The sequence below is a fragment of the Syngnathus scovelli genome, chromosome 15, assembly GCF_024217435.2.
Source record: "Syngnathus scovelli strain Florida chromosome 15, RoL_Ssco_1.2, whole genome shotgun sequence".
In the NCBI taxonomy this organism is placed as follows: domain Eukaryota; kingdom Metazoa; phylum Chordata; class Actinopteri; order Syngnathiformes; family Syngnathidae; genus Syngnathus; species Syngnathus scovelli.
Genome location: NC_090861.1, coordinates 2,860,981 through 2,887,817, shown reverse-complemented (window position 1 = coordinate 2,887,817; position 26,837 = coordinate 2,860,981). Strand labels below are relative to the sequence as shown.

Sequence of the window (26,837 nt, the reverse complement as noted above, 5' to 3'; positions counted from 1 at the left end):
ATTTATTTCGGGGTGCGGGAAAACGTCCCACAAACTTTATAGTTGCGGAAAAAAGACTTCGGAATTTGACTGGTTCTATAATCCGACAACTTTGAATAACATTTTGAGAGAAATAAAAATTCTCCCCCCGAAGTTGAGCAAGTCCCTCGGCTGTCGTCTTTTATGTCGCTACTCGGGAGCTGCCAATTTTTTTTTCACGTTAATGTCATCTCCCTTTTCCAAATCCAAACGGGGGGCTTTGCCAGTCCGAGAACTTCCCGTCTGTTATCCTCGCCGCCACGTTTAACTTTGTAGCGGGTGTCGGATCTGGCTCGAGCGGGATGACGGGGCTTTTTTGCCGGGGTCATCTGGCGGCGCCAACATTACTCGCATATAAAAATGCTGAACGGGTGGGAGGAGCCTCAACTAGCAGATGGCGACGTGATAACAATAACAGAACAACCCCATTGATTTTTCCTTCCTGTTCTTTGTTGCATGTCAAGCACCTGATGACTTTTCCCAGAAACCTTTGATAGATCCCTCAAAAGTGGCGAGCAAACAAAAATGTCAGCCGGTGTTTGATATTAGCCTCGTTTTTAACATTGGCTCAGACTTCTCGATTTATTTTGACAGTCAGCACCACTGAGAATGACCCATGCCGACCCCCCCTGCCTCCATTTTCCCTTTCCCCACCTGCGTCCAAATCCATACAAAAGGTCAGAGGAGGGAGTGAATAAAGTGCTTTTTAAATCAAATGAAAAGCTCCGAACCAACTAAATTGACTTTTATAGGGAAAATATGAGCCAAAGAATGAAAAATGTCAACATAAAAAAAAAAAAGCCTCACGTTTCAGCTATTGACTTCTTTCGAGTGCACTCAAGCTAGCTAGCGCGGCGCAGCGGGGCAGATGGTCTATTTGCTAGCCGCCCGATATCACGTTACGCGAGTACGACGCTAACAAATAAGACAAGAGCGGCCGGAGGCTGAGCTGAATGAGCCGTAATAAAGTTAGGGTCGCCTCGCGGCGTTGCCGCTTAATCAGGTTAGGGCTGCACTCCCGTGATCCAATCAAACAGGAGGAGAGCACTTAGCCGGCTAGCTAAGGCGGCGCTTTCAAAACCACAACGTAAACAAACGAGGCGGGATCAACCTTGTGGAATTATAAGAATTGATTTCAAGTAAATGAAACTCCTCAACTCACAGAATTAAATGAATTTTGATTTTAAATGTATTTATTAAAATTGTATTAGTGCTTGTTTTATTCTTTTTATTTTCCTAACCAATTTTGATACCTTTTTATTTAAGGGCGGGGTTTATTGGGAGCTCGCTCGGGGCCTCCGTGTGAGTCACGCATTTCCACACGGCGACGTTTTCCTCGACAGTGTTTGGAAGCGCCCCCGTCATACAGCAAAGGCGCCGATTGTCTTCAACGTATGCGGAAAGCGATACGAGATTATCCCCCTGTGGATTTTTTTTTTCTGTACGAATTCCATTGCGCTCTCCCTTTTCCGCCGACAAAGGCCACAGCCTACAATAGCGTGACAAAATGCTAGCGAGCGCGGGTGGCGCCGGTCGACAGCGCGCAGGGCTGGAGGCGGGATATTTATCTTTTTATAGCAGGATCGGCGGCAGGGCGGCTCTTTGACATTTTCCGCCATTATTTCAAGCAATCATGCGGCCAAGTGGGTTCAAGTGGTGGAATGCTAGCAGGGCGCTAAGTCTCGTCCTTATACCCGCCGCAATGAATTACTCCTACCGCTAGATAACCGACCGTATGTGTTTTTTTATTTTGTTTTGTTTTACAGTGAGGCTTCTGTATGTTTTTTTTTTTTACAGCTTCATGGTCGTTGACTTCATTTGAAAATGGAAAAATCATCTTAAAACATTTCTTTTTGAATTCTAGTTCTTCTGTTTACCTTTGTTTTTTTTACTTTGCTTACAAAATATTTGCATATCGCTCAACTCCTTTTGATGATTAAACCTTGAGCGGGTCACGGTGACCCGTGAACATTGTTGCCAAGTAACAGCCAGAGAATTAAATTAAGCACGGTATGAGCCGCTTTCATTCTTCAACTGGTGGCTTTGATTAACATCTGGCGGGGCAAATTGACCTGTTCTACAAACTTTCAAAATGTTTTTTTTTTTCTAAATGATGTAAAATATATTTGCATCTCTCTAGAATTAGATTATTACAGGCAAGGTTTGAGTGGGTCACATTGACCCGTGAACATTGTTGCTTTTTTGGTTAGTTTGGTTGGTTGGTTAAAAAGCGAACGGTTTTTCTTTTCAACTTTGACATATTTGATCAAACGCACACCGAGGGAAGTAAAGCTTAAATGTAATGCTCTGGGTCATTTTGACCCTGGCCAAGAATATCCTCAGAATTGTCTTGATCAAATGGTGATCTTTTCTAAATGTATCAATAATTTCGAATCTGTCCTTTTCAAGGCGCTGATGCATTTGTGCGCCTCGCATCCGTGTCGGCCGGCGAAGCATCTTGACAAGGCCGACGGATGCGCATCGCACGCACGCCGACCGCCGAGCTTCCATCACGTCCTCGGGGGCGTCGGGGTGGGGACGCTGGAGCCATCCACAAGGGAGGCGGGGGAGGGGGCGGGGGCTGCCAAAAGCAAGGCGAGTGATCTGAATAGAGACGAGTCAAGGCGACAGGAGGGATGAGCGGCGCTCGCAACAAGCGCATGACTGATGAGGCGCGCAATGGAGAGGGAAGGCTGGAGGGGGGGGGGGACAAAAAAGGAGGACGAGGTAGGAGGTTAGAAAAACAAGATGATGATGAAGCGTCATAACCCCGAGCATGGCCGGTAAATAAACACATCAATAGCACGTCATGCTTACAAGCGGAGGCGGATTGTTGTGGGGAAGGTGGAGGAGGGAGGGAGGGAGGGAGGGAGGGGCGCTTACGGCACTCCTGATTAGCGGCGGCGTGCTTGGAGTCAGCCGGCCGTGGTTCGCATTTCAATAGCGGCTGCGGTTTATGTTGACTGCAAATCAAAAAACGCCAGTTGAGCCGTAGCAGCACTTTGAGCGTTTGACCCCATCCATCCACAAAGTCTACGATTAAAATTGCCGACAAAAAGAAGGCAGTCGAACAGGGGTGTGTCGACTTTTTATAATCACCGTTTCCAACGATAATTCCGCCGTCTTCCTCAGCCTGCTCGCCAGCCCACCTGTCCTTGCGGCCTTTGGGCAAACACTGTAATTACCCGGCTCGGCGTCGGGGGTCCGCGAGACCCGGCTGACCCCACCCGAGGCGTTGACGGCCCGCCGACGCAGCTGTCAGCCATGCTGGGCGATGACAGACACGAGGTGCTCCTCTCTGCCGGCGCAATGAGCTTGACACTCAACCTGACAGCGGGGGGAGGGGGGTGTCACAACATCTAGACAGCCGGACCACTTTGTTTGTTCTTTGACTTTCTGCCACCATGTTTGTACGGCGACAATTGTTTAGGAAGGGGAGGGGGCGAGGGGGCATGATGCATGACCACAATGCTAATGTGACACGATGCGGTCAGTCCAGGTTTGTGTTGTGGAGAGCACAATGTTGTGTTATTTTGCAACTTTCAATGCTGTTAATTTTTTTCCGTCGCTCCACAACGTTGCGCGTCTGCATCTTGAGAGCTCCAGCACGTTTTTGTCTCTCCCGTTTCTAGCATCGTTACTTTTCCGACACGTGGCCGCTCCGCAGAGTTGTTCCCCGGGATCTGAACGCATTTTCTTTCTCTGTGAATGACAGCCCGAGGAAGTGCGGTAAATATTTATATTTAAAAAAAGGCATCTTTGAACTTCAACCCCGGCTGTCAATAGAACCCCCGCTCGAGCTTCTTTGGCTGCTTTTAAAGCAACGGCGTTCTCAGTTGTGTCACTCACTGTCATGTCGCGTGGGCACGGCGGGCTGTTGACGGGCTCAGAACAAAGGAAGCAGCCCCAAATAAGTTTGCTTATCATTTATTTACACGCCGAGAGAGAATCCCTTTTGTTTGCCGAGGCGCTTTGGCCAAAATCTGACAGCTAACGAGTCAGAAACCCAGTCGCTTAACCGCGGTATTGTGATATCTCAATTCGGGGTGTGTGTTAATGACTAAAATGTCACCAAAATGGAAGAGTTGAACCCCAAGGGAATTCGAGCTCACCGAATCATAGGGGCTTTCAAAAAACAAGAAGTAACGTTGAGCAGGCATTTTGCTAGCTCGCATTGATGCGTCTTTCTTTTTTTAATGTTTCGCTTCCCAACCGAGGCTCACTTTGACATCAAATTTTCAAAAGATTCAAACTGAGCGAATGAAGAAAAATGACACCAAGGTAGCCTTGAACCAATTGCTTCCATTCAAAGCTCTGCGCCTCATCACTTCTATTTATACGCAAGGTTTTAGGCGGGTGGGCGCAATGCTGGAGGTGTTTTTTTTTTTTTTTTTTTTGCTGACAAACAGCAGTTCCGGTGACTCTTGGAATGACCTATTTAAAGAATTCACACACACGCACAATTTATTACTCGGTAATATCAAGGTTGCACGATACACGGAGGCGTTAAAGTTAATTGATAGTGATTCCAAGATATATAAAAAAAATAAAATAAATCAAAACACGCATCAGGGCAGACAGAATCGTGAACTTTTCTGCCGATGAGTGTCGCGCAAAAAATTCCATCTTTGAACTTTTTGACTTTGTGAGTTTGTTTTGCACGGCTCAGATGAAAGGCGTCCCATCGGAGACTTCCCCCTGAATGGTTGCCAGCTTTTTTACATGTTCGTTTTAAATCGGGCTGAATCAAAACAAGCGGCATCTAACGTAAGAGTGCGTAACCTCTGCGTGGATGCGCAACTTTCCCCAAAGTTGCCAAGCGCTCCCGCTCGCCCAACGCCGACCGAGTAAGTCCATCAAAAATCCTTTTAAGTGTGAAAGGCAAACACAGACATGGCGCCGTTGTTTTTTTTTTTTTTGCAAGTATCTCTACCAGACAGCCGCTTGCCTGTAGTTATTTACGCCCATGTCGCTTTCTTCCAATAACGTCGTTGAAATGAGCAGATGCTTATCTTCCTCTCAATGAAAACATTTCTCGCAAGCATAATATATTTGCAGAATTAATAGAACAAAAAAAAAATACAGCCATTAAAAAGAAGTTCAAAAATTGCCGTGTTACAAACAGCTTCAGTAAAAAAACTCGGAAAATCGTTTTTTTTTGGTTTTGTTTAAAAGATACGAGCGAAGGAAAGTTTTGTGAGAGTCAAAAGTCAAAGAAAAAGCAAAATGGCAAAATAAGCCTCGCCCCTCAGTCAGGCTTTTATGCAAGTCAGCAAAACGTGCGTTCCAACCCATCAATTAAAAAAAAAGCTCGTCTGTCTAGACCGGAGACGGCTGATTAAAATGACAAAATGTCGCCGTTTAAATTGGGATGGCATGCGGCTCCTGATTCATGTTGACATTAATTAGAACACCTTCGTCATGTCCAGTTCTGTCGCGCCGCCGCTTAAAACGTAGCGAGCGGCGGTGTGCATGCAGATCACTAGAAAGGAGGGGGGGAGGGGGGGTTTAGGATGAGTTGATTTCCAACCGCACCAACCTGGCAATATGGAGGCCTGTAATCCTCCGAGGCGTGCATTATCAGATTATTTCCAACTCTGCACCGGATGACTTAGCGGCTCTTTTGGAACGAAGCCCAACCTCTCGGGAATTTGCGGTCAGCGACGTCAAATTCTAAAAAAAAAATGCTGATTTACGAAAAGATTGACACCCTCTGAGCTGAAATGCAAAAAAATGTGCAAGCGAAGATCGGCGGTGTCAATGAGCAGCGTTGTCGTTGTTAGCTTAGCTTTGCTAGCTCGGAATCGACCCTCCAAGTTGTGCGATTATCACGTTCAACCAATCGGGAACTTGTTCACAACGATCTTCTAAAATGTTATATTTTGGGATAAACGAGAGTCTGGTTGAGTCATTCGACTCATGTTAGGGTTCGTCCGGTTACCGCCAAGGTTAGCGCTCAAGATTAGCGGTTGGTGTCGAAACAAATTTGCAGACACTCCAACAAGCGTCTTCACTCGTGTGCCCGTGCGATGCCGTTTGTCTGAATTATTAATGCGCCCATCCCAGTTTCTCTCCTCAATTCCGACTCCTGGGAGCTCATCAATGAGATCTACTCCAGCACCAAAAAAAAAAAGGAGCTGACAAACTTCTGGCATGTCTCGCGGAGAACACAGCGCCCCCCGTTGTCCGAACACCACCCGTCCGCGCTTTCTTTACCTAGCTTTATTGTACGGCGGTTATAAAACCTTAAAAGGCGGCGACAAATGGAGGATGAAGTCAAACGTGACGGGATTTAATTGTTGTGTCAATCCTCGTATGGCGCCGATGCAGGCGCCGGACGGCCAGCCGGACTTTGTTGCCGACGGCAGAAGAATTGCGAGGGTGCCTTGATTTTTGCAACCCCATTTCAGTGTCGTTGACCTTCATTCCGGACCCTGGAAAAATATTGCAGGCAGTGTGAAAGGCCTCCTAAGGGTTCCATTTGTTTGGTCAATCCGATTTATTCTCGAATGTATTTCATCCATCACTTGGTAGAATGCGCCAGAATTAATTGTCTTTCTTCTTGTTGAAAACAACAAAAAGAAGCTTCTTAATGATATGCTAACGACTCGCCTTCCCACGAAGAACGACAGGTATATTTGCGGTGAATATGTAAAAAAGGCCTCGTGTTCAAAGAACGCCGTCTTTGTAGCGTGAAGTCCGGATGCGCCGCTAGACAGCGCGGACGGCTAACGTCGTGGTGGCTAATCTCCCGTCTCCCGTCTTGTTGGGTTTTTTTTTTTTCATCACGGTGACAAAGAGTGACTTGCGGCGGCTTCGTAATCCGCCTCTCCCGCACCCTCGTCACTCCTCCCCAAGCACAAGTGCTGTTTATTCAGCGCGTCACACGCGTGGTGGCGGAGGTTAGCTAGATTCTTTTGATGTGCGCCGTCTGACTTTGCGAGAGCCGTCTCCGTTTCATCGTTATGCACGTCGGAGTTCGTCGCAAAGACGCGCTCAGCGGGTGACAAACTCAAAGGGAGCTTTTTGTTGTCGGGGAAAATAGGCTCAAAGGCAACAATGCCGAGTTGCTTTCTGGAACTTATTAGCAGTTAGCATGTTGGGTACTTTACAAGTGTTGTTTTGTAAACAGGTGTGAGATGATGCTTTTCCCAGGGCCCTATTTCGAATCTTCTCAAAGTCTTCTCGCGTTCACTTCGCTCGTTGTCGAAGTTCTAGCTCTTCACTTCTCCAACCTGGAATCTCCCCAGACGGCCCGGCACTCAACCTCTTACATTCCATTAACCTCGGGATGGTTCGGCGGCTAGCGGGGGGGCTGCGCATGTTCCGTACGCTTCCGAGCCGTTTAAAAAGTTTGCCATTTAAGCCTTTGAAGAAAAACAATCACACACCGTTGTTCTTTCGATCAATAAAACATAAGCCTCGGCATTTTTGCCGCGTGAATATTTAATGGCGGGGGGCTTGTTTTTCTTCCGACGTGAGATCGTTGACTTTGGATTGTTTCTTTTCATACGGACCATTTCGAGTAACAATGGAGGCTCCGCCGGGAGCACAAAGTGCAGTAGAGATCACGTGACTGCAGTGTGTGTGTGTGTGTGTGTGTGTGTGTGTGTGTGTGTGTGTGTGTGTGTGTGTGTGTACACTGTATCGTGTGTGTGTTTTGGCTTCACGGAGCGTCAATGCACAAGGCAGCACTTGTTCGCAATGGAATAAACTGGAACAAATTAAAATGGAATTAACCTTTGACACTTTTGTTTGGTGTCCAAGAATGCCAGCAAACTTTTTTTGGTGACATCACAAACCAAGGTGGCCCTTCAACCCCGCCTCGGACTTTACGAGTTAACTCTCAAATCCCGCCGACCGAATGTCTCTCTTAATAGCCGTCGACACATTTGGCTACTTTTAACACGTCCTGATGTTTTACGACGCTCCTCTTTAATGGAAATCCCTCACGTAAAAAGATGGATGACGTTCCCGTAGAGACGCTTTGCTTAGTCCAACTCCGCCCCTCCCTTCCTGGAAATTTCATTAAAGCCTCTTGTTGATTCTGATCCCCTCCAAGTACAACATTTCCATAATCTGCTGCTGGTACATTGTCTCAAGATCCTTCTAAAGTGGAGGCGAGCGCTTGTTTTTTTTCCCAGGCTTACGTTTTCCCCGTCGCTCGTTGTTATGGTGATCGGGTAGCGAGTTGTGTAACCCTCTCGCTGTGAGAACAGCGGCGCAAACTAAAACGTGTTTTGGAAACAGAGCTCGCTTTCTCTCGGGCCGAGTCACTTGGAAAGCCTCACTCGTGAGGAACAGACGCTTTGACATTCTCGCGAGCGAGCAGTCTAAACGTTTCACTAACAATCAGAAATAGGAATTGCTTATTGATGTGAAAAGATATTAAATTTTAATCATCGTATCGCTAAGGGCCACAAGGAGGTCTCATTTTCATTTCGCCTTGAGGCTTTAAAAAAAAAAACTGATCATGTTCGCAGACAAAAGCTTTAGCTGATCGCCCATAAATTATAAGAATAACGAAGCATTTGTGTTTGCAATTAAGTGTTCAAAGTAAAAGTAACCGTTGCCAAAGCTGGGCTGGGAATAATTTGGCCTCGCGCTGCACAGCTCCCAAATAAAAAGTGCCAAAGAGTCAAATTAATGTCGTGTTTATTAGGCTGCGTGAGAATTTAAACCCAACCTTCCCCCCGAAACTGACTCAGTGGCGCCACCTGGCCAGTTTGGGGTGAATTACAGGACTCCCTCAAGGGAATTTACCAAACGAAACTAATTTTATCACTCATATGTTGTCGTGAATGCACGCTAACGTAGCTAAAATCGCTAGCGTAAAAAAAGTGCTCGGCCAAAGACGTGTTCTTCCCCCAAGGGGTCTCAATTAGTCGCGCGTGTCCCCTCACCTCTAAATCAGCTTAATGCAACATTAATTAGAGTCGCCGCGATTATGCGACGAAGCCAGAAAAGCCGCCCGAAGGCCGCCGAGAACCTCACCCATCCATTTCCTTTCAATCGACGTCCTTGCGAAGACGACGGTTGATTTGACCTAACGACGTAAAAACCGCCGACGTTTTGGCGTCCTTTCAAAGCTGGCCGGCGAATAGATCATGTGGAGCGTGTTATGAAACGTCTTATTACCTGAATCGCTTGAATAATGGATGTTGCCTTTCATCGGGGGCGCCATCACTTTATGTCTTGGCCCCGCCCCCTCCCGTCCAAACAGCCTTTACTGGACCAGATAAGGCGACTGTCAATATAAATTATGGATGATTTTATGGGTGAACATAAAAAGCTCAATGATGAAAAGTTCCCCTCTCCCTCGGCTGGTGTCACACTGGTTATATATTCGTGCTTTTTTTTTTTTTTTTTTTTATCAAGCTTGCAAATTATGCGTGATTAAAGCCGCACTGTGTATAATATGTTTCATTATAAAGAGAAGCCGCTAAGAAAGAAAAGCCTTCATCTGCGCTAATTAACACCGCCGTCGATTGTCCTCGTTAGAATAGCTGACGGAAGATCCTAATTTCATTCGGTCCGATCGGTGATGGATGAACGCACGCTGTATCACGTTATTTTGCGAGGAGGCTCGAGAGATTCGAGATTTTTTCCCGTCCAAAGCAAGCTCCTGTTACGTCATGGCGCTTCACCGCGGCCCTCGCCGCTGTCACACCTGACAAACGACTTCGGGATGAATGGCTTCCTCCTTTTGTCCCCCCTCCCCCCCCCCCCCCCCACTGAGCCACCCAAACGTGTCATCCGAGCAAGGGTAGGAAAGCGATGAAAGAAAAAGAATCAATAGGGAAAGTCGCGCCTGGAGAGAAGGCCCCATTTCCACAATCTGGGCGTGACCTTTTCACTGACGAGACATTGATGCACTTTTCCTCTTCAAGATCAAATGTCCGCCCCGCTCATCACGTCCTCATATCAATCTCCAGTGAAACGTGAAACCCCCACCAAGGTCCGGCGGGGATGCCTTGTGGTTTTTTTTTATTTTATCCCGAGCGCTCTCATTTCACCTCGGCGCCTTCCAGGGCGAATTCATCAACAACTAATTTCAAGCTAATCCTTTAACAATCAATTAATCGGTTATTACGTCCACGCCTTAACGAGACAACCCGGTCGGGGCGAGCCATTACAAAAAGCGTTAACACCCGACCTGACGTTTATTCACGGCTTTGAAGCCACTTAATGGGATGACGCCGAGGACGGCGAAGCTCGACCCCCCCCTGACAGATACTCGACGGAACGGTAGCGCTACAAATATTTTAAGAGAGAGATTCTAACCCGTGCATTCCGATAGCGTCGCCAACGTTAATGACTATTTACCGAGGCGCCGGCGGGCCCGCAGCCTGTTGAACTAACAGCTCGGCGACTGCGGCCCTGTCGGCGACAATGCAAATATGTGTGTTGTTCTGGCCCGGCGAACTCGGGCGACGCCGCCCGCCTTCTAATGGCCTCGTTGGAGAGACGCTGAGTAGTGACAGCAACCCCCCACCCCAACTTTGTACACGCTGGATGTCGTTTCGCCACTTGGCGGGGTCCCTGCACTCACACACATTCTTTTTCTTTTAAGACGAGAATTCCAAGCGTGTGAGGTGACACCCCAACCATCCCCCCCCTTCATGCTTCCATTCTCATGGAATTCTCACGGGGTTGGAGGAGGAGCCGGGGCTAATTACCTAATCTTTTCTTCTTCTACCATTCGACTACTGCCTAGAGGAACATCTCCCACCCCCCCCCCACCTCTTGAACACACACACGTCTGTCTGTGTGTGCGCGGCTAAGAAGAGACGAGGTGTGGCTGGGATGGGGCGGTGTCCCGACGCTTTGTCTGCAGCACGGCCCACCAGGAGGGGGGGTGGCTACACTCCGGCGTCTGCACCCGGAGCCACAGCAGATTGGCGTGGGAGCCAGAAGCCAACACATGCAAACACACACGCACGCCTAAATCGGGAATTAAAAGCCTCAAGTTGAAGACGACGACGACGAAGAAGCCGAGTGGATTGCGTAAGCCAGAGGAGATCACAAAGTGGAAGCCAGCGTGCCGGCCGGTTCCGTTGCTGCTACACAGCAACAAAGAAAGTTGTCAAGTTGGACTCGCTTTGCCTTGGGGGAGGACGCAGGGAAGAAGAAAAAAAAAAGAATGTGCTTTTCAAAGTAAAACTTGGAATATGGGACTTTACCTCCATGATTTGGACCGCGGAGACAGCAAGTTGCGTTTCCACGCTCACCTCTGGATCATTTTCATAAGTATGTTGAGGCTTGGATGCTAAGTGGCTAATGCTAATTTGGCTGTTATGTTTGCTTGCCCAAACTGCGGCTTGGGTCAAGTATGGGTCTTCTGTTTCCGCAATTAGTAGTTAATGGACAGGACATGTCAGTCTTGATGTATTTCAGCATGCTTGGCTCCTTAGCAGCCGTATTGCCGCCTCACATTTTATATTTCTGTTAAACACGCTGTTCTGTTTTACTGAAGCAAAAATGTCAAAATGACCTGCTGAGTCGAAAAATGCTCATTAAAACCGACAAAGGGGAAAAATGTCCAATAACTAAAGTCATCAGAAGGGAGTTTTGTTGTGATCTTTGTTCATAGTTTTCAAATATTTCTCATTTCTTTTTGCCGGCAGCTCTGGCAGGCAAAGTCACGCCGACCAGTTCCGATGCCCTCCTGGGTTCCTCCCCGGCGACGGCCGATCCCTCGCCGCCCGCCATCTACCTGCCGGCCAGCTTCAAGATGTCCAATGTGCAGCTGGCCTTCTTCTTGCGCGAGGTGGCTCGGACGTCAGGAACCGACGGCGGCGGCGGCGGCGGACACCCGCTGCAGCGCTCGGAGAGCTTTGTGGTTTTCCAGACGAAGGAGCTCCCGGCGGTCAACATCAGCTTGGGACCGTTTGCCCGCGACCAGACGCTGTCCAAGGAGTTGCTCCAGCCGACCGGCCCGCTGGACATCCCCGGCCAGCTGACGGTCAACTGGAAGGTGCGCGCTTTCATCGTCCAGTCGCGGGTTTTCTCCAACAACCCCGCCGTGCAGGTGTTCTTCTACATCGCCGGCCGCGATTGGGACGACTTCAAAGCGCAGGACAAGCTGCCGTGCGTCCGCCTGCACGCTTTCCGCGACGTGCGGGAGATCAAGACGTCCTGCCGCATGAAAGGCAACCTGGCGCAGTGCCTAGCGCGGCTGGAGCTGCCGCCGTCCTGGTTCAACGCCAACGTGGCCCCGCTGGGTCGCCGCAAGGGCTCCGGCGGGGACGGGCTACTGGACGGCGTGACGGGCGAGAGCCTGCAGGCCGAGCTGTACTACACGCTGCACGAGGCCACAGTGGACGGCGAGTGCGGCGAGGCGGCGGGCCCCCGGGGCGGCCGAGGGGAGCCCCCGTCACGGCACCCCCTCCTCCGCATCGGGAGCATCAGCCTGTATCAGGCTGGCCGGGAGCAGCCGCTGGTGGACAAGCAGCTGGACAAGAACATGTTCCTCAGGCTGCCCGAGAAGCCGCTCAAGCCTGGCGAGACGCTCAGGATCTTCTTGTACCTGATGCCCAACTCCACCGTGGAGCAGTTCAGCCTCAAGTAAGTCACACATGAGAAATCAGAAATCAGCGTGGCCCAGATTCAGCCCCAACGCCCCCCCTCCCAAAAAAAAAAGAAACCCAAGGTCCCACCGCATCGTTTAACAGCACGCACAAGATTGAAACATATTTCAACTCGTAAAAACAACTGTAAATTCAAAGCGTCTGGAAAAAAGTTGCTGCCGTCGCTTAACGGAGAATGTCGCCGGCAGCCAATTAAAGAGCCCCGGAGAATAAAAATCCCACAAGACAGCAGAAACGTTCATTATTTTCCGTACACGTTGACGTTTGACTGCATTGAATCAATATTTATAGCAACGTTAAATGCCGGGAAAGCCCATTTAAAAAAAAAAAAACGATCAAGCTGCAGGTTTACATGATGTACAAGTCGCGGTGGCGACTTCACAACGGGCGAGTCGATAAAAAATGAACGGCGGCGCCGTCGTGCGTGCGGCTGCGACTAACTCGATGTAAGCTCATCTCAAGCGTTATCATCCGTCGCCACGTTGCTTTGTTTTAGCAGCGAGGAGCCTAATGAGCATGTCATCACTTTTTCCTTCTCATTTTTCTTCCCCCCTTCTTCTCAAAACGCTGAGTCATGCCGAGAGAGACGATGATGAGGAGGCCCGGGTTAAAGCGGAGCACGGGCCGCTAATGTTAGCGCGTTGGCACGCTGCCTGCCAGCACATTAGCATGTTAGCGCTAATAATAACATTAGCACGTTAGCGCTAATAAAACCAACAACAACAAAAATTTGTATTTGTAGAAAAAAATCTAAAATAATTGCGTTTTGTGTCCATCCAAGTTGCCGGCTAGCAAACAATCTCAATTTTTATTTCTTTTTCCACTTTAGTTAAAATAAATGTTCCAATTATGGCGCAACTATTTGAGAGTTCCTTCAGTGGCGTGAAGCTCTCTGACTGGAAGCGTTCAAATATTCCACTGCGTCCTAAGTGGGTGATGATGTAACAGCCCGCCAAGGCGTTGTTTGTTATCGTCGCCTAATCTCTTGTTAAAAGTCGCAGATTTGCTGAATAATTATTAAGCCTGGCTGACTCATTAAGCCTCGGCAGGGAAAAAAAAAAAAAAAAAAAAAAGCCCGCAGTATTGTTTCTCCCCCCAGACATGCTCGGCATTAATGGTGATTTATGCTAACAATAAAAAAAGTAAAGAGGAAAATTTAAGGCCCAAATTAATGAAAATCAACAGCAAGTCTTGTTCGTTTGTTTTTTTTTTCGTTAATGGGGGAATGTGCGTCTGTAAACAAAGCGTTCATTGACGTTTTGCAGCGTTGCCGCCGCGATAAGGTGCTAAGGAACGCTAGTGCTGCCCGTGTGCAGGCAATTTTTTTTTTTTTTTTCCTCGGCAGTAAGCCACCGATAAGAGCCAAACAGCAGATGTTTTATGGAGAAGTGCACTTTGGATTTGTTTACAAGGCAATGAGATGAAGCAACCTTGTGGCGCTCTCAAAATGGGGACCGCCATCTTTTTCTTAATTAGTTTACATTGGAAGCCAAAGTGTGAGACGGCAACGTGACAAAAAAGGAAAATAATAGCAGAGATGGCGCCAAAGCACTATTTTGCAAGCTAGCAAAAGTAGTCAAAGGGCCAAAACCGGGCCCTGCGCTGATGCTCTCCATCTGGGTTGTAAGTTCCTGGAGCTCCGGAGGAAGGCTATTAAAGATGCAAGACGGGAAATGTTCAAAGATGCAGAAGGATGCGCGAGCTTCCTTCGAATGTTACTCAGTAGGGGTCGACAAGCCGGTTAACGCAGCGTGACGCCCAACGTTGGGCCAGGGTCGTGCTCCGCAGTCTCCGCTTTGCTGCACTGCTCCGTTTTCTCGCTGCCCTTATTCTCAGTTTGTCTTTTAGGACGGGACCGTTTTGTTTCAGAAAGTACTTTTCCGTCATGGCTGCCGAAGTTGACGGCGGCAGATGGCGGAAAGGGGGGGAGCGGGGGGGGGAGCGCCATACAAAGTGAGGCCAGGTCGTCCGCAATCTGTCACGTCACCCAAAACATATTTTAGCGGTCGCGTGAGCCGCCGCCGCCGTGTGGCTCCACTTGAGCTTTCGGCTCGCCTCCCAAATTCTGTCAGCGCCATCTGTGAGCGGTCTTGATGTGAATATTTTGTTTTGGTTTTACGGCTCTCACCGTCACCGCTTTATGAAATGAAGATGGCGATTATTAGCATCCGCGCGCTCGCTGACTCGTCTTCCAGTTGAGCGGCTTCATATGGAGACTTAATTAAAGGTGTGCATAAGGAGCTTAAGTCTTCTCACAGGTCATTCCAGGCAAAGTCTTTCCCTGACGTTGCTAAGTTGCCACGTATCGCTTGTACTCGACAAAAGGGGCTTACCAGCTTGACTGTTGCTCCTGAAAACCAATTTTAGAGCCAACCTGGCGCCCCCTCGACCCCTCCCCTCCCCTTTCACGGCCCAATTCGGTACGAAGGCTTCACAGGAGTGGCTGACCCACTTGGTTTCAGCCATCTTGGCGCTATCAATCAGAAGCGCGATTGCGCTTTAGAAAAACCATCCGAGACCGCAGTAACGTCGGCAACTTGCGTGACTCGCAGGAGACATCGAGCGCCGCCACGTTCAGCTGATTTTTATCAGCACTCATCTCCAATAAACGAGGACGAGGTCAGGAGAGCCTCTAAAGAGCTTACGATGCTCATTCCGCCGCCGGCGCGCTGGTGCGGGGAATCGATTCATCATGTCTTGAAGGCAAGAATTCTTGTTTTCTCATCTTCGGGTGTACTCCAGAGCCGGAAAATTTGTGTCGTTAAGTTGGCGGGATTGCGCAATCACTCAAAAAAATGCCGTTAAAATAAGCGACAAATATTCGCATTGTTCGATAAGGGGATCGTAACTCGATTAATTGAAAGTTAACGATTGCGTCAATCGGATGGAATCGATGATGCAAGTCGAGGCCTCACGTAAAATAGAAAGCACGCCACCAAAAAGTCGTGCCGATCGATTTGACCTGATAAACGCCGCCGCGGAATTATTAGTCAAACCCGTCTTGATGTCTTGTTTTGCACCCACGGTAATTGCGTTACGCCTTCCAGACAGTTCCGAGGGAAAAATAATCACTGTCAGGTAAGTGATGCTAAATATAGAGATTGTGTTTTTAAGTAGCGTGTCGCCAACTAGCATCTTTGTGGAAATTCTTTAATTAATAGCGTGGCGCTCAATCAATGTCTCCGCGTGCTTCGCGCCGCAGGATGACAAGCTCCTCGTTTGGTTGTTTTCTTCCTTTCGAGACGCCGCCGCCCTCCTTTGTCGATTTATTGAAGAGAAGACAAAATGGAGGTGGCGGCGGCCATATATCTCAATCATTTCACTTGGTGAGATGGTCACACGACGTTTTTGGGTTCGATTTCGCGGCGGTCCGTGCTAGCAAGGTGGGACTAAAAAAAAAAAAAACAGGAGATGTCAGCTGACGCGTGACTGAAATGGCGGCGATTTACGGCCGAATGCGCGGCGTGGGCCCGGGAGCTTCTCGTTCCAATCAGATCATTTCTCACCGTCACCTCGCGTGTTGTCTCGGATGCCTTCGAGTGTTCAACGGGCAAGATGAGCTCACTTTTTTTCTTACCTATTCAAATTCTTGTTATTGATTTAGGGGAGGACGTATTTTTGAATTTTTCTGTATTGGCTTTTGCATATTTTTAATTTGTTTGGGAAATGCGAATTGCATTGAGTCTCATCTGATTTTTTTTAAAATATTTTTTGAGACCGCGTTCCCCGGGTGTTAGAAACTCTTCCACGCGCCGTCCTCATTAGATCATTTCCCGCCGTCAAGTCGTGTGTTTATTTTGGACACCTTCAGATGAGATGTGCCGTATCTTCCATTCCCTCCTTGCTGCCGTTCCATATTTTATTCCTTTTTTTTTTTTTTAAACCCCCTGCTGAGAGACATATGTTGTGATGGACACGGCGGCGTGACGGATTGTTGCTGCCCAGTGGGCTCCATCTTCAAGGCGGGCGGCAATAGTAGTGCAGTTGGAGAGGTTTCATCTTCTTTTTTTTTTCCTTTTTAATGATGTCGATGCCTTTTCTTTCTTCTTCTTGGAAGCTGTTCCTTCAAATCCAGTACACACGGATCAAAAGACGCGCAGTTTACTGGCCCCTGAGAACAGCGTTGCGTCGGCCGAAATGAAGTCCCAAGACGGGGAAAAATAATTGGAGGTTACTCGATAACTTTAGTAAAACCAAATCGTGGACTGAGAAAAACTATTCAAGTCCCCGTGAATGAAGATTTTTGTCTCGTTTGTAACGTAACGTGGTAACGGTTGCGCAATTGTGCCGCCATCTGCTTTGCGGTTGTGTAACGTCTCCGCCACCCGGAGCCACCCACACAGTGAGGGCGGGGGGGGGGGGGGGGGGGGGGGGGGGGGGGGCTTCTTTCATCTTTGCTGCTTCTTTGTGAATCTCAAGAGAGAAGTGTACTCCCGAGCGGCGGTATCTGCCCGCCGCCTGCGGAAGCGAAGGCGAGCTTGTTATGTTACACTGATTTCAATTAGGATCATTCCAAGGATATTCCCGCCAAACCTCCCAGCTGGAGTCCGTCACGGACATTTTGTTGACGTCCTCCAAGGTGTCAATTCCAGCAGCATTTGATTTTTTCTTTTTTTTTTTTTCCTCGCTGGTTTCCAAAAATGTGGGCCCTTTGATCTGACATTAGCATTTGGCAAGCGCTAATGTCGTTGACGCATCTCGTTAGCCATCATGGCTGGCCGTATTTTGACATTTTATCAGGGATGACCATTTGTTTTTTTTATTTTGTCGTAGTCCAATATTAGCCCCGACCAAAATCCCATCCCACATTGCGTCATTGAACATGCGCAACCTGCCGTTGCCTTGAAAAGCTCCGAGGCTAATTCTATTTGCATCCACCCTTTAATCCCCCGACATCCCGATTGCCGGATCAAAGTGTGTCGTGTGCATTATGGAGACGAATCATTTTCAGGAATAAAATTATCCCTATGCAAAACAGCTCGTTGGGAGAACAGCCCGTTTACATTTCAGAGTGGCTTTTTGAAGATGCTTACCGACCGCTATGCTTATAGGCGCGACGTCGCTAATTCGCGACAGCGGTTACCCGGGTGACGCCGCGTCTCGCGGTTGTTTCACTGATCCTAATTCACGTTAGCTTATTGAATTTATATGAAAAGAATACCAACAAAAAATCCCTCCAGGCCAAATTGGGATTTTCCAAATCTCACGTTACCAAGCAACAAGCGCAAGTTTAGTGAGTTGTCTGAGTACATTTGTTGATGATATTAGCACCTGAAGGAAATTGCTACACGTTTACATGAAGGGAGCAATTAGTGTTTCTTGTTCGAAGTGCAAATTGAATTCTCGAGCAAGAATATTTGACAACGGTTAGTTCTCTTAAGCGCTTTTGGGCCTCGGTCGGACCGCGAGAAGACGAAAATAAACGTGGTAGCAACAGTTGTCGGTCGAGGGCACAAGCGCGGGATAAATTGTTTAGCCTCGATTGTACAGGACGGCTAGTTGGAGTTAGCCTGCATAATCTTGCCAAAAAAAAAAAAAACAGACTCATTAATTCCTAAAGTGGAACAGCAGGTCTGAAATGTTCATATTCATCTGCGACCTCCGCTCTAAAAACAGCCTTAACCTTTTAGCGCGCGAATCCTCAACGATGCATCATCGCCGTTCACCTTTGCATGCGGAAGCCCTCCCATGCGTGAAAACGCCGGGGGCGGCGGCGCGGCAGTCCGTCGCCCCGCCGGAAACACCTTAAGTGGCCAGGTGACCACCGAACGAGTCATTCATTATTGCGTGAGAGGTAAATGTCGCGGCGGTAGCTGCGGAAGCTCGTAAAACGTGCGCTGACTTTGACACGGGGTGGCGGGATGTTCTTCCGACTCGTCGCGCTCGTCGCACTCGTGTTCGCGCGACGTCCGGACCGTGGCTGTCGTCGCTGATCTGCACACGCTTTGCGCACTAAGGGAGTACAGCCCTCACATTTCTGTAAATATTTTATTGTATCTTCATAAATTTACCGGCCCTCCAAATAACCCAACACAGCCATTAATGTCTAAAATCAAAAGTGAGTACACCCCCGAGATGGAAAATTTCCAAAATGGGACTTAGCAGCCATTTTACATTTTCAGTCATGTAAAATACTGCTCATGCATTATATCAAAATTCACTGTCATGTCATTTTGTATCTCCTATATCCATTACCCCGCCCAGGGAAAAAAAAAAAAACTCCCCCTCGAGCCGCTAAACAGGTTTGTCGTAATCCACTTAGCTGGCAAAGCGACGTGATAGACGGAATAACCCCGCCGCCGGAGGTGGAATGGAAACACACTCCACTGCGCTTGATTGCCGTCGCCGGCTACGAGTAAACACGAGCCAAACGTCCTTGAGCGTCGTCTGCGGCCGCTCGTGTCAAATACACGTCAACCGCCGCAATTAGACTCCAAATTTGAGTTTAGCTAGTCTGGCGTTCTCTTCCCAGTTCGCACGCAACAAAGTTGAGCCGGCGACTTTCCGCTTTTGTATATTTACAAATACTACACTTATCTCCCTCGCCCGCGGAGAAAATTGAAGCGACCATACGTGCTCCTCCGCATGCATCCCACTTTGAATCCATTCGTTTCATTTATTCATGTGCCTGTTTGCACATCGCTCGCATCCATTAGACTGACAAATATTTTTTGTCGGACGGGCAGGACAAGTCCCTGAATCGGGGTCACGCTTAAGGTTAGCAAACGGCTTACCCTGCTACCAAGCTAGCGGCGAGATGCTAAAGTGGCAGTTTTCACTAAATTAAATTCCCACCAAACATATTGACTCAACATCTGTCACAGGAAGTCTTGAACAAATTCTCGTAATTGCAAAGCGGATTCCCCTGTGTGTCATGAAAACGACTTAGCTGGCGGCTAGACGCTAACATAGCACTTTCTGTCCGGAACAGATGGACTCACACAAGTTGACAACCCCCAACCCAAAATAAAAACATTGGTAGCATCAGGTTCTGTGATTCCGACCGCTTTTTCCGAATCCAACGTATAAACGCGCTCCTTTCCGAACGGGCATTTCGGTGACAGGCGACAAGTAGACGCAGTAAAATCGCCATTAGCAGACGAGCGCCATCTGCCCCCATGCCGTCGACGCTGCGAGTACATCAAGAACCTTTTGGCAGGCTTCGTGCGTGCCGTACATCTGTTGTTCCATTTTCAAGTCTTTTATGAAGATGGCCTCACTTTTCACGGGGGATCGTAGCCAGCATTAATGTTGCACAAGCCAGTTGGTGCGGCCTATAAACAAACAAATCATGTCGCCATCTTTCGTTGGCCATTTCAGCTTTTTTTTTTTTTCCTTCCAAACCATTTGGCTCGCTTAAAGTTGTTTTAATTGGATACTAAGCCAGCCGCTAAAAGCTAACTTTAGCTTAGTCCACATTTTTTCTTCTCGATATTTGCTTTGCAGCGGTGTCAACATTTTGCCCTTTTCACATTCTGTATGCAGACGAATGTGATATTTTATTGATTTTTTGTTTTTTCTCCCTCACAAATGCTCCAGCTGATATATATACTGATATATATATATAAAAATATATATTTGCTTGAAATTAAATCGTGGTTATTTTTCAAAAGGGCAGCGCGATGAAAAAGTCAGAGAAGATGGAGGAGTCGTATTAATCACCGGAATAATAATAACCCCAAAAAAAATAGCTCCCGAAAAAAAAAAATAAGGTTGGTGGTGTATAATTTACGGCAGTGGGTGGTCAGGGAGCACAAACCGACTGCCTTCTGATTGTTCTGCCTCTCGAGTCGAGAGGCTCAAGAGAAGAGGCAGAGAATAAGAGGTATAAAAATAAGAAGAAACATCAGAACAGGGAAGGCAACAACACCAAAAAAAAAAAGTCCTGGCTGGCAAATCGTCAATGTTGTTAGCGTTAAATCCAAAATGTGCAAAAACTCGACTCGTATGATAGGAAATGGAAAAGCTGTTTATTTGAAAGTTGGAGCTGGGTGTCATCCACATAACAGCCGAATGTGCTGGCAGGATGTAAAAGATAAGGAGGGGGGGCCTAGAACTGAGCCTTGGGGTTCATCCAAAAAAAAAAGAAACTGTGACTTAGAGAAAGTGGAAAATCTGACAATTTTTTTTTTTTCACCAAAGATCTTTTTGCTTGAAAAACTATGGAAGCGCCTTTTTGCCTCATGGCTCTTAAAGCATTTCGCATCTAGGTCATTCGCCATAAACACTTTTCAGACGTCTTTTCTAGAAGCTAAGGGCTCACAGTCTTTTACAATTTGCATGTGGTTGCCCACAAGCTGCCCGTGTACTGCTTCTTCTTCTTGTTCCTGATGATGATGATGATGTCCCTAATTGACTCAAGAGTAACGGCTGGCTGCCAAGCTCCGAGAGCCAGATTCATTTGTTACGGTTTGCGAGCGCCGTCTTTTCGACGCTCGCATTTCCTTAGAATTGCCGTTGGAGCTATTGTTGGAAGCCCCTCCCCTCCCTTTTTTTGATTTTTTTTTTTTTTTTGTAAACGTTCCCTCTGTAACATTTAACTACAAGCACGCCACTTTGCAAGCTTAGCCAATTCTCTCGCAGAGTCATTTACAGTAAGCGGAGTTGGCGGCTCATAAAAGGACGCGGGCACTCGGGCAGGGAATCTAGACGGGGAACTATCCATCGGGGTTCTTTGCGCTTATTCGCTGGCTGCTGGTGGATATTGTGTCATTTGATTTTTTTTGCATCTTGGGAATCAGATGCTTTCCGCTAAATACGCTGCAAAGATGTCACGGAAGAAGATAGATTTGCATTTTAATGGCGTTTTTGCTTTCGGGATGGACTTGATTTGTCTCGACTGATTTCAGACACGGTTCGACTCGGATCTTGTGATGGAGTCGCAAATGAAATTGACATTTGTCAACGCCAGCTGGTTATTGACATTTCGAAAAGAGTCGACGTAGCTCTTATGCACGCCGCCCATAAAAGACCAAATCTGTTTTGAATTCCTTTTTTCCATGGAGCAAAAAAAATGAAAAATGGTCCTTGCAATTATTTGAGCTCTAGTTCAAGGCCTTTATCTGTGTGATCATTAACTTTACATGGCGGGTAGCTGTGAAGGATCCCTTTGTGATTTGTCATATTCACTTTTAATACGTGTGTGTGCGCTCAGCATGACTTCTTACGTTGTGAGCGTCCCCGGAGAGAGCTAGTTTTACTCGGGGCGCTCTAATTTGAAAGAGAAGATCCTCTGAGAAAAGTGGGCGTCGAGTGAGCGGTGTGCATCAGGGATCAATGCCCTGCCCGCCCCTCTTTGAATTTCATCCGTAGTTGTTTGATCCCTCTCGTGGCTGTCGAGTTTTCATCGCCTTTCATGAGTCGGCGCATTAGTCAAGCTAATATCAGCCAACTAAACTAACGATTAATCGGTCAGATCCTAAAAACAAGACTGTTTCGTGCACGTTTGTGTGTGCCGTATTCTCTCATCTGTCTTTGCAGCTCCAGTTTCCATGGCGGCGTAACGGCCGCTGCCACGGCACGCTCCAACGAGCGCTCCATAAGTAACGCCGAGCGTGAGTCAGTGCGCCAAGCGCTGACCACTCAACCCGGCGAACATGATTCGAGTCAAGGTTGCAGTGAGGCTGCTTGTTGTTTTTCCATCCTCGGTCTCACTCACCCCCCCAACCCCGTCTTACTTTCCCCTTCTGCACGTCTGAGCCCGAGTGGCTTCATCAAATAAATTGGACGTGGACCACTTCTCTGATTGGGGCTCGCCACTCGGAATAATAATTGCCGTCCGAGGGCCATCTTGCCGTACGGGACGCTCGGCTCGGGGGAAGGTGTTGCTAATCGTCATATCATGCAAATAAAGTCCCCGTGATGCAAGCGGATAACCACCACCAATGTGTGGTAATCCCATTTTAGCGCTCTAGTTAATCGGCGCGAATTTGGCTAAATGCTAGGCTAACTATAGCCAAATCCATGGATTAGGTCTCATTCGGTTTATTTCAAGAAGCCAGGTGGCAATGCTAAGTGCATTTTGTTCTCAGAAATATGGAAAAAAATGATATTTAGGATAGACTTGCAGATACCAGTACATATAGAGTGTTTTATTTTTAGAAAAAAAAAGCTTCTCTGGTATTTGACCAGGCCGCCGTAAACTAAAGGGGACTTTTGTAAGCGCTCGTGTCCCTGATGGACGGTGACGCGAAAGTAAACAAATAAGTAAGATGTCAGCACTTAAATGGCCGAGAAGCACTCTTTGCATTAGCGCAACTTGGCGAAACAACGTCTAAAATTGGAGACTAAAGTCGTCCCCATCCCAAGGAAGAAGCTCCATCCATTAGTTCCCTTCACGGGACACTTTGCGCCACCGCCGACACGACAAATTTCATCTCGGCAGGATATGTATAATTCAAACTAAGTGCACGTTCTTATTTGTCTGCCAGTTTTCCGGTGCGCGTCATTTGTTTTACTTTTGAACAAGGGCCGCTCGGGAACCAGCGCTTTGACAAATAATTGCCAATTGCGTTACCGCGCTGCAGCTCGTTATAAACGGCAGCGGTCCAAATGAACTCGATGAGTTCTAATGGAAAACAAAAGGCACAGATTTCTTACATTTTATCTTTCGGTTCAGCCAACGATATTTGCTTCAAAGAGCTTTACCAATGTTTTGTTTGGGTTCCGGGCAGCTGTTTTGATGACGCCGAGTTTCGCGACATCCAGATGAACGCCTCCTCCTCATCATCGACCTCATGAAAAAGCGTCGCGGCTCATCGAAAGCGACCTTTACTAACGACTACACGTAATTACTGCCTCCCGGTAGTCCAGAAGAGGCGGCGGCTATTTTTAACCGCAATTTCTACAAGCGCCGCCCTCCGAGATAATTGGGCAACAATGACGGAAACATTTCGTCTTTATCCCACAGCTTCGGGGCTTGCCGTCTCCTCCGCGCAGCATGAACTTCTTCCCCTCTGGGAAAATGCTTGTGCCTCACTTTAAAATAAGAAACAAAAAATTGTAAAAGTGCCTGTGATAGTCAATTTGCCACCGTGGTGGGATCTGAACCGCAACAGGCGGGATGCCGACTGGGATTTTGACAGAGAAACTACAAATACGAAGGTTGCGAAGCGACTGCTCGTCCAAGTTGACCGTCAAATACGACTATTTGGAAAAATGCACGCAACACGTCTCAAATGTTCATCGCAGGCAAGCCGCGTTGACGAGACGAGAGGCCCGCGAGGCCGTTGGAGATGACTTCATGGTCTAGCGGCTCGCGTTTCTCCCTGCCAGCGAGACGCTATCGGGAAAATGGATCCTCGGCTGTCGTGGCGCTGGATCTTTTACGTTTTGAATGATCGGCACGGTCTGGTCTGGGCTGTTCCCGCAACACGGTTCCCGAGCTCCCCCCCCCCCCCCTCTCAACAACTGGCGGACATTTCCCACGCGTCCGCATCACAGCTGCTTAATGTTCGACATCAGTCGGAAGCCTTTCTCGTTAATCAGCGTTAACGCTCTTCGACGGGGAGTCGGGTTCCGTGCGGCGCTCCCGCGGGTGCCTCCGTTTCGCTCTCATTTAGCGAAATCAACGCCGAACGGCTCGGCAGAAAGATGCCATCTGATTAAAAATACTGCATTAGAAATCCAACATGTAAGGTGATGAATATGCTGCGGGATTTGCAAGTTACAAAAGGTCACGGATGATAAATGGGGGTGTTCTTCATTCAGGGGGGGCGTGTCGCTGCGATGAAGCGTAATTAATTCCCGTCTGCTATCGGAATATTTGCGTTGAGTAATCAAAAGGCAACTGTGTGGCCTTGTTTAGCCTCTTTTCCTGCACTTGTATATTTTTGCAAACTGACATCAAACGCGAGATGATTTGTAAACCTTTTCATATTTCCGTTTCATCTAATTGGCGCGCGTCGTCGCTAATGAGAGGTGCAACAACAAGAAACAATGTTATAATCGCTGCAACCCGTGACGGTTTCGTCTTTTAAGTCGGTCAAAAAACATTCTTTGTCTGGAATAACTGCGGTTTATTGAGGAGTGACGATCCCCGATGGAATGCATTTGCATTATACTGCCCCCAGGTGGCCGAGGCGTGCATACACACACGGATTTGACGTTCGCAAACTATCAACTTGTTTGTGTGCTGACACTTTGTGTATTTCTATTTCCACTATATTATTGAAGTAGTATTTGGTTACCTCCCACGCTTCGAAAGTATTCGCGCCGCACTTCCTCCATTTAATTGCGCGCGATCGCATCGGTGACACACTCTGACCCGAGAGGGGTCGCAACCTTTTTTCCGCTCTCGTTTATCTCTTCCGCCGCCGTCTTCATTCATCTCACTTATTGATTCATCTGCCGAATTGCTTCGTCCGTGACGGCGAGCCGCGGAGGCGGGCGGCCGCGTGTAGCGGCGGGTGCCGACCTCTGACCCCGCACATAAATCATTTCCTGTAATAAAATTGACTGGTCTCCTTTTTCCCCTTCCCTACCCCGGCAGGGTGAAAGCTAAGAAAGGGGTGAACCTGATCCAGACCAAGTCCAAGAACGCCCAATGGAAGGTGGACTGGGAGGTTCTGTCCGGCGCCAAGCATTCCATCACCACCATTAACGTGAACAAGAACAAAGCGGTCAAGCAAGGGTGAGTCCACAACCAGAATCATTTTACTCTCGGGATAAAATCGGTACCTTTCTTTATTCTTATTCTCACTCGGCGGTTGAGTCGAGCGACTGACAACCTGACGTGAGCGCTTGTCGGAAAGCGATAATGATGTCGGCGCCTTTTGTGCAAAATCTCACCTCATCCATTATTGAGACGAGCGGGCAAGAAGGTGCCGCGACATCAGCGCTGCGAGCACGCCTGTTCGTGTTATTATTTGTTGCGCAACCTCACCGCGCCGACGTGCATGTTCTCGTCAACAATTTATGTTCTACAGTAATTCTCATTCTCAAGTGGAACTAAAGAGGTTGCGATTGTGATCAAGGAGTGAATCGGTTCTATTAAAAGAATGTCAAAGGCGAGATGCTCTGTCATTGTTTCAAAATACTTTCTCAGCGTCCGATGCTAGCGATAGCAATTTACCGGTTAGCGTTACTGTTAATAATACTTGCATGCGTCACTTGCACGTACCAATAAATGTTTTTTTCTTTTTTTTTTTTTATGTTATCTTCTTATAAAGAACGTATCCTTTGTAGTCACTCCCTTTCATGCTCGGGTAGACTTTACAAGTGAAGCTCGAGGTGTTATGGTGGACTACACGGATACATTAATTGACACCATCCTCACCCCTCCCCCTCCTGAAAAAAGTAACAAATCCCCAGGCAATTATTTCCCCGAGTGCCCTCTTAAATTCCAGTAATGCATTGGGAGTATCGCAAAAACGAGTTCGATATGCTTTGGCCGTTTGTCCCCCCCCAAAGCGACGCCATGACGAAGAGGTCGCGCGCCGGCGTTACATCACTTTATTATTCTATTTTTTGCCCGACGCTTTCTCTTCATCACATCACAGCCGCGCTTCATTTATCTTCCGTGACCTCTTTGCTTTTTTTTTTTTTTTCCCGTGGTAGCAGTTCCTCACGGTTGACGCGTGTGGGCCGATACATTATTGATCGCGGTCAATGGCTGTTCAATATTAATAATAACGGGATGACAGCCAACAAGGTCGTCACTTTTTGGGGGGGCGCTGAATTATTCAGTGTTTTTTTTTTTTCCTTGGATTGGAAAAAAAGGCTGAAGTTTGGAATGTCTTCAAAATCGCCGTGGTTTTTTCAAACTTGGTGTCCCTCCACAAAAAAAAAATGGCGTCAGAAGCAGATTCAATCGTTGCGGTCGTAAAGACTCGCTGATGATAAACCGGTGTCAGGAGTACGATGATTGGCTCGTAGTTGTTATAGAGTGCTTCTTCACAATCGTGACGTTAATTAGCCACACCACGAGTAAATCTTTCGCCCAAAAGGTCACCCAGTAATTGAGAAGACTTTGTCATCGTGATTGCGGAAAAAACAGCTGCAGTGACACGTTTACGGGCAAGTGACAATCTTCGTGATCCCATCATCGGCGTCAAAATGTCAAGTGTGGTGTCATTACATCAGAGCGAGGCAAAAAAACAACTTTTGCGTTTGAGTTTGGACTCAGCCATGGCGTGAGCCCCGTGGGTCTTATTGCGTCTTCAGCGTGATGCTTGACGTTTTCATTAGAAGACCATCACGCTGAACGACTGGCCGTGACCGACTCCGCTT

General features: G+C 47.8%; 1 protein-coding gene across 2 annotated transcripts in view; it reads left to right on the top strand.

The window, feature by feature from the left end:
* tmem132e (transmembrane protein 132E) overlaps positions 1–26,837 on the top strand; it is a 95,009-nt gene that overhangs the window by 55,519 nt on the left and 12,653 nt on the right. Inside the window, exons 1-3 of one of the 2 annotated variants that reach the window (XM_049741741.2) lie at positions 3,378–11,268; positions 11,646–12,585; positions 25,099–25,239. In XM_049741741.2, coding sequence (XP_049597698.1) covers positions 11,190–11,268; positions 11,646–12,585; positions 25,099–25,239 — 1,160 coding nt within the window. In that variant the 5' untranslated portion in view covers positions 3,378–11,189. Of the gene's footprint in view, positions 1–3,377; positions 11,269–11,645; positions 12,586–25,098; positions 25,240–26,837 lie in introns of those variants that run through there. The other variant, XM_049741742.2, reaches the window with a different exon arrangement.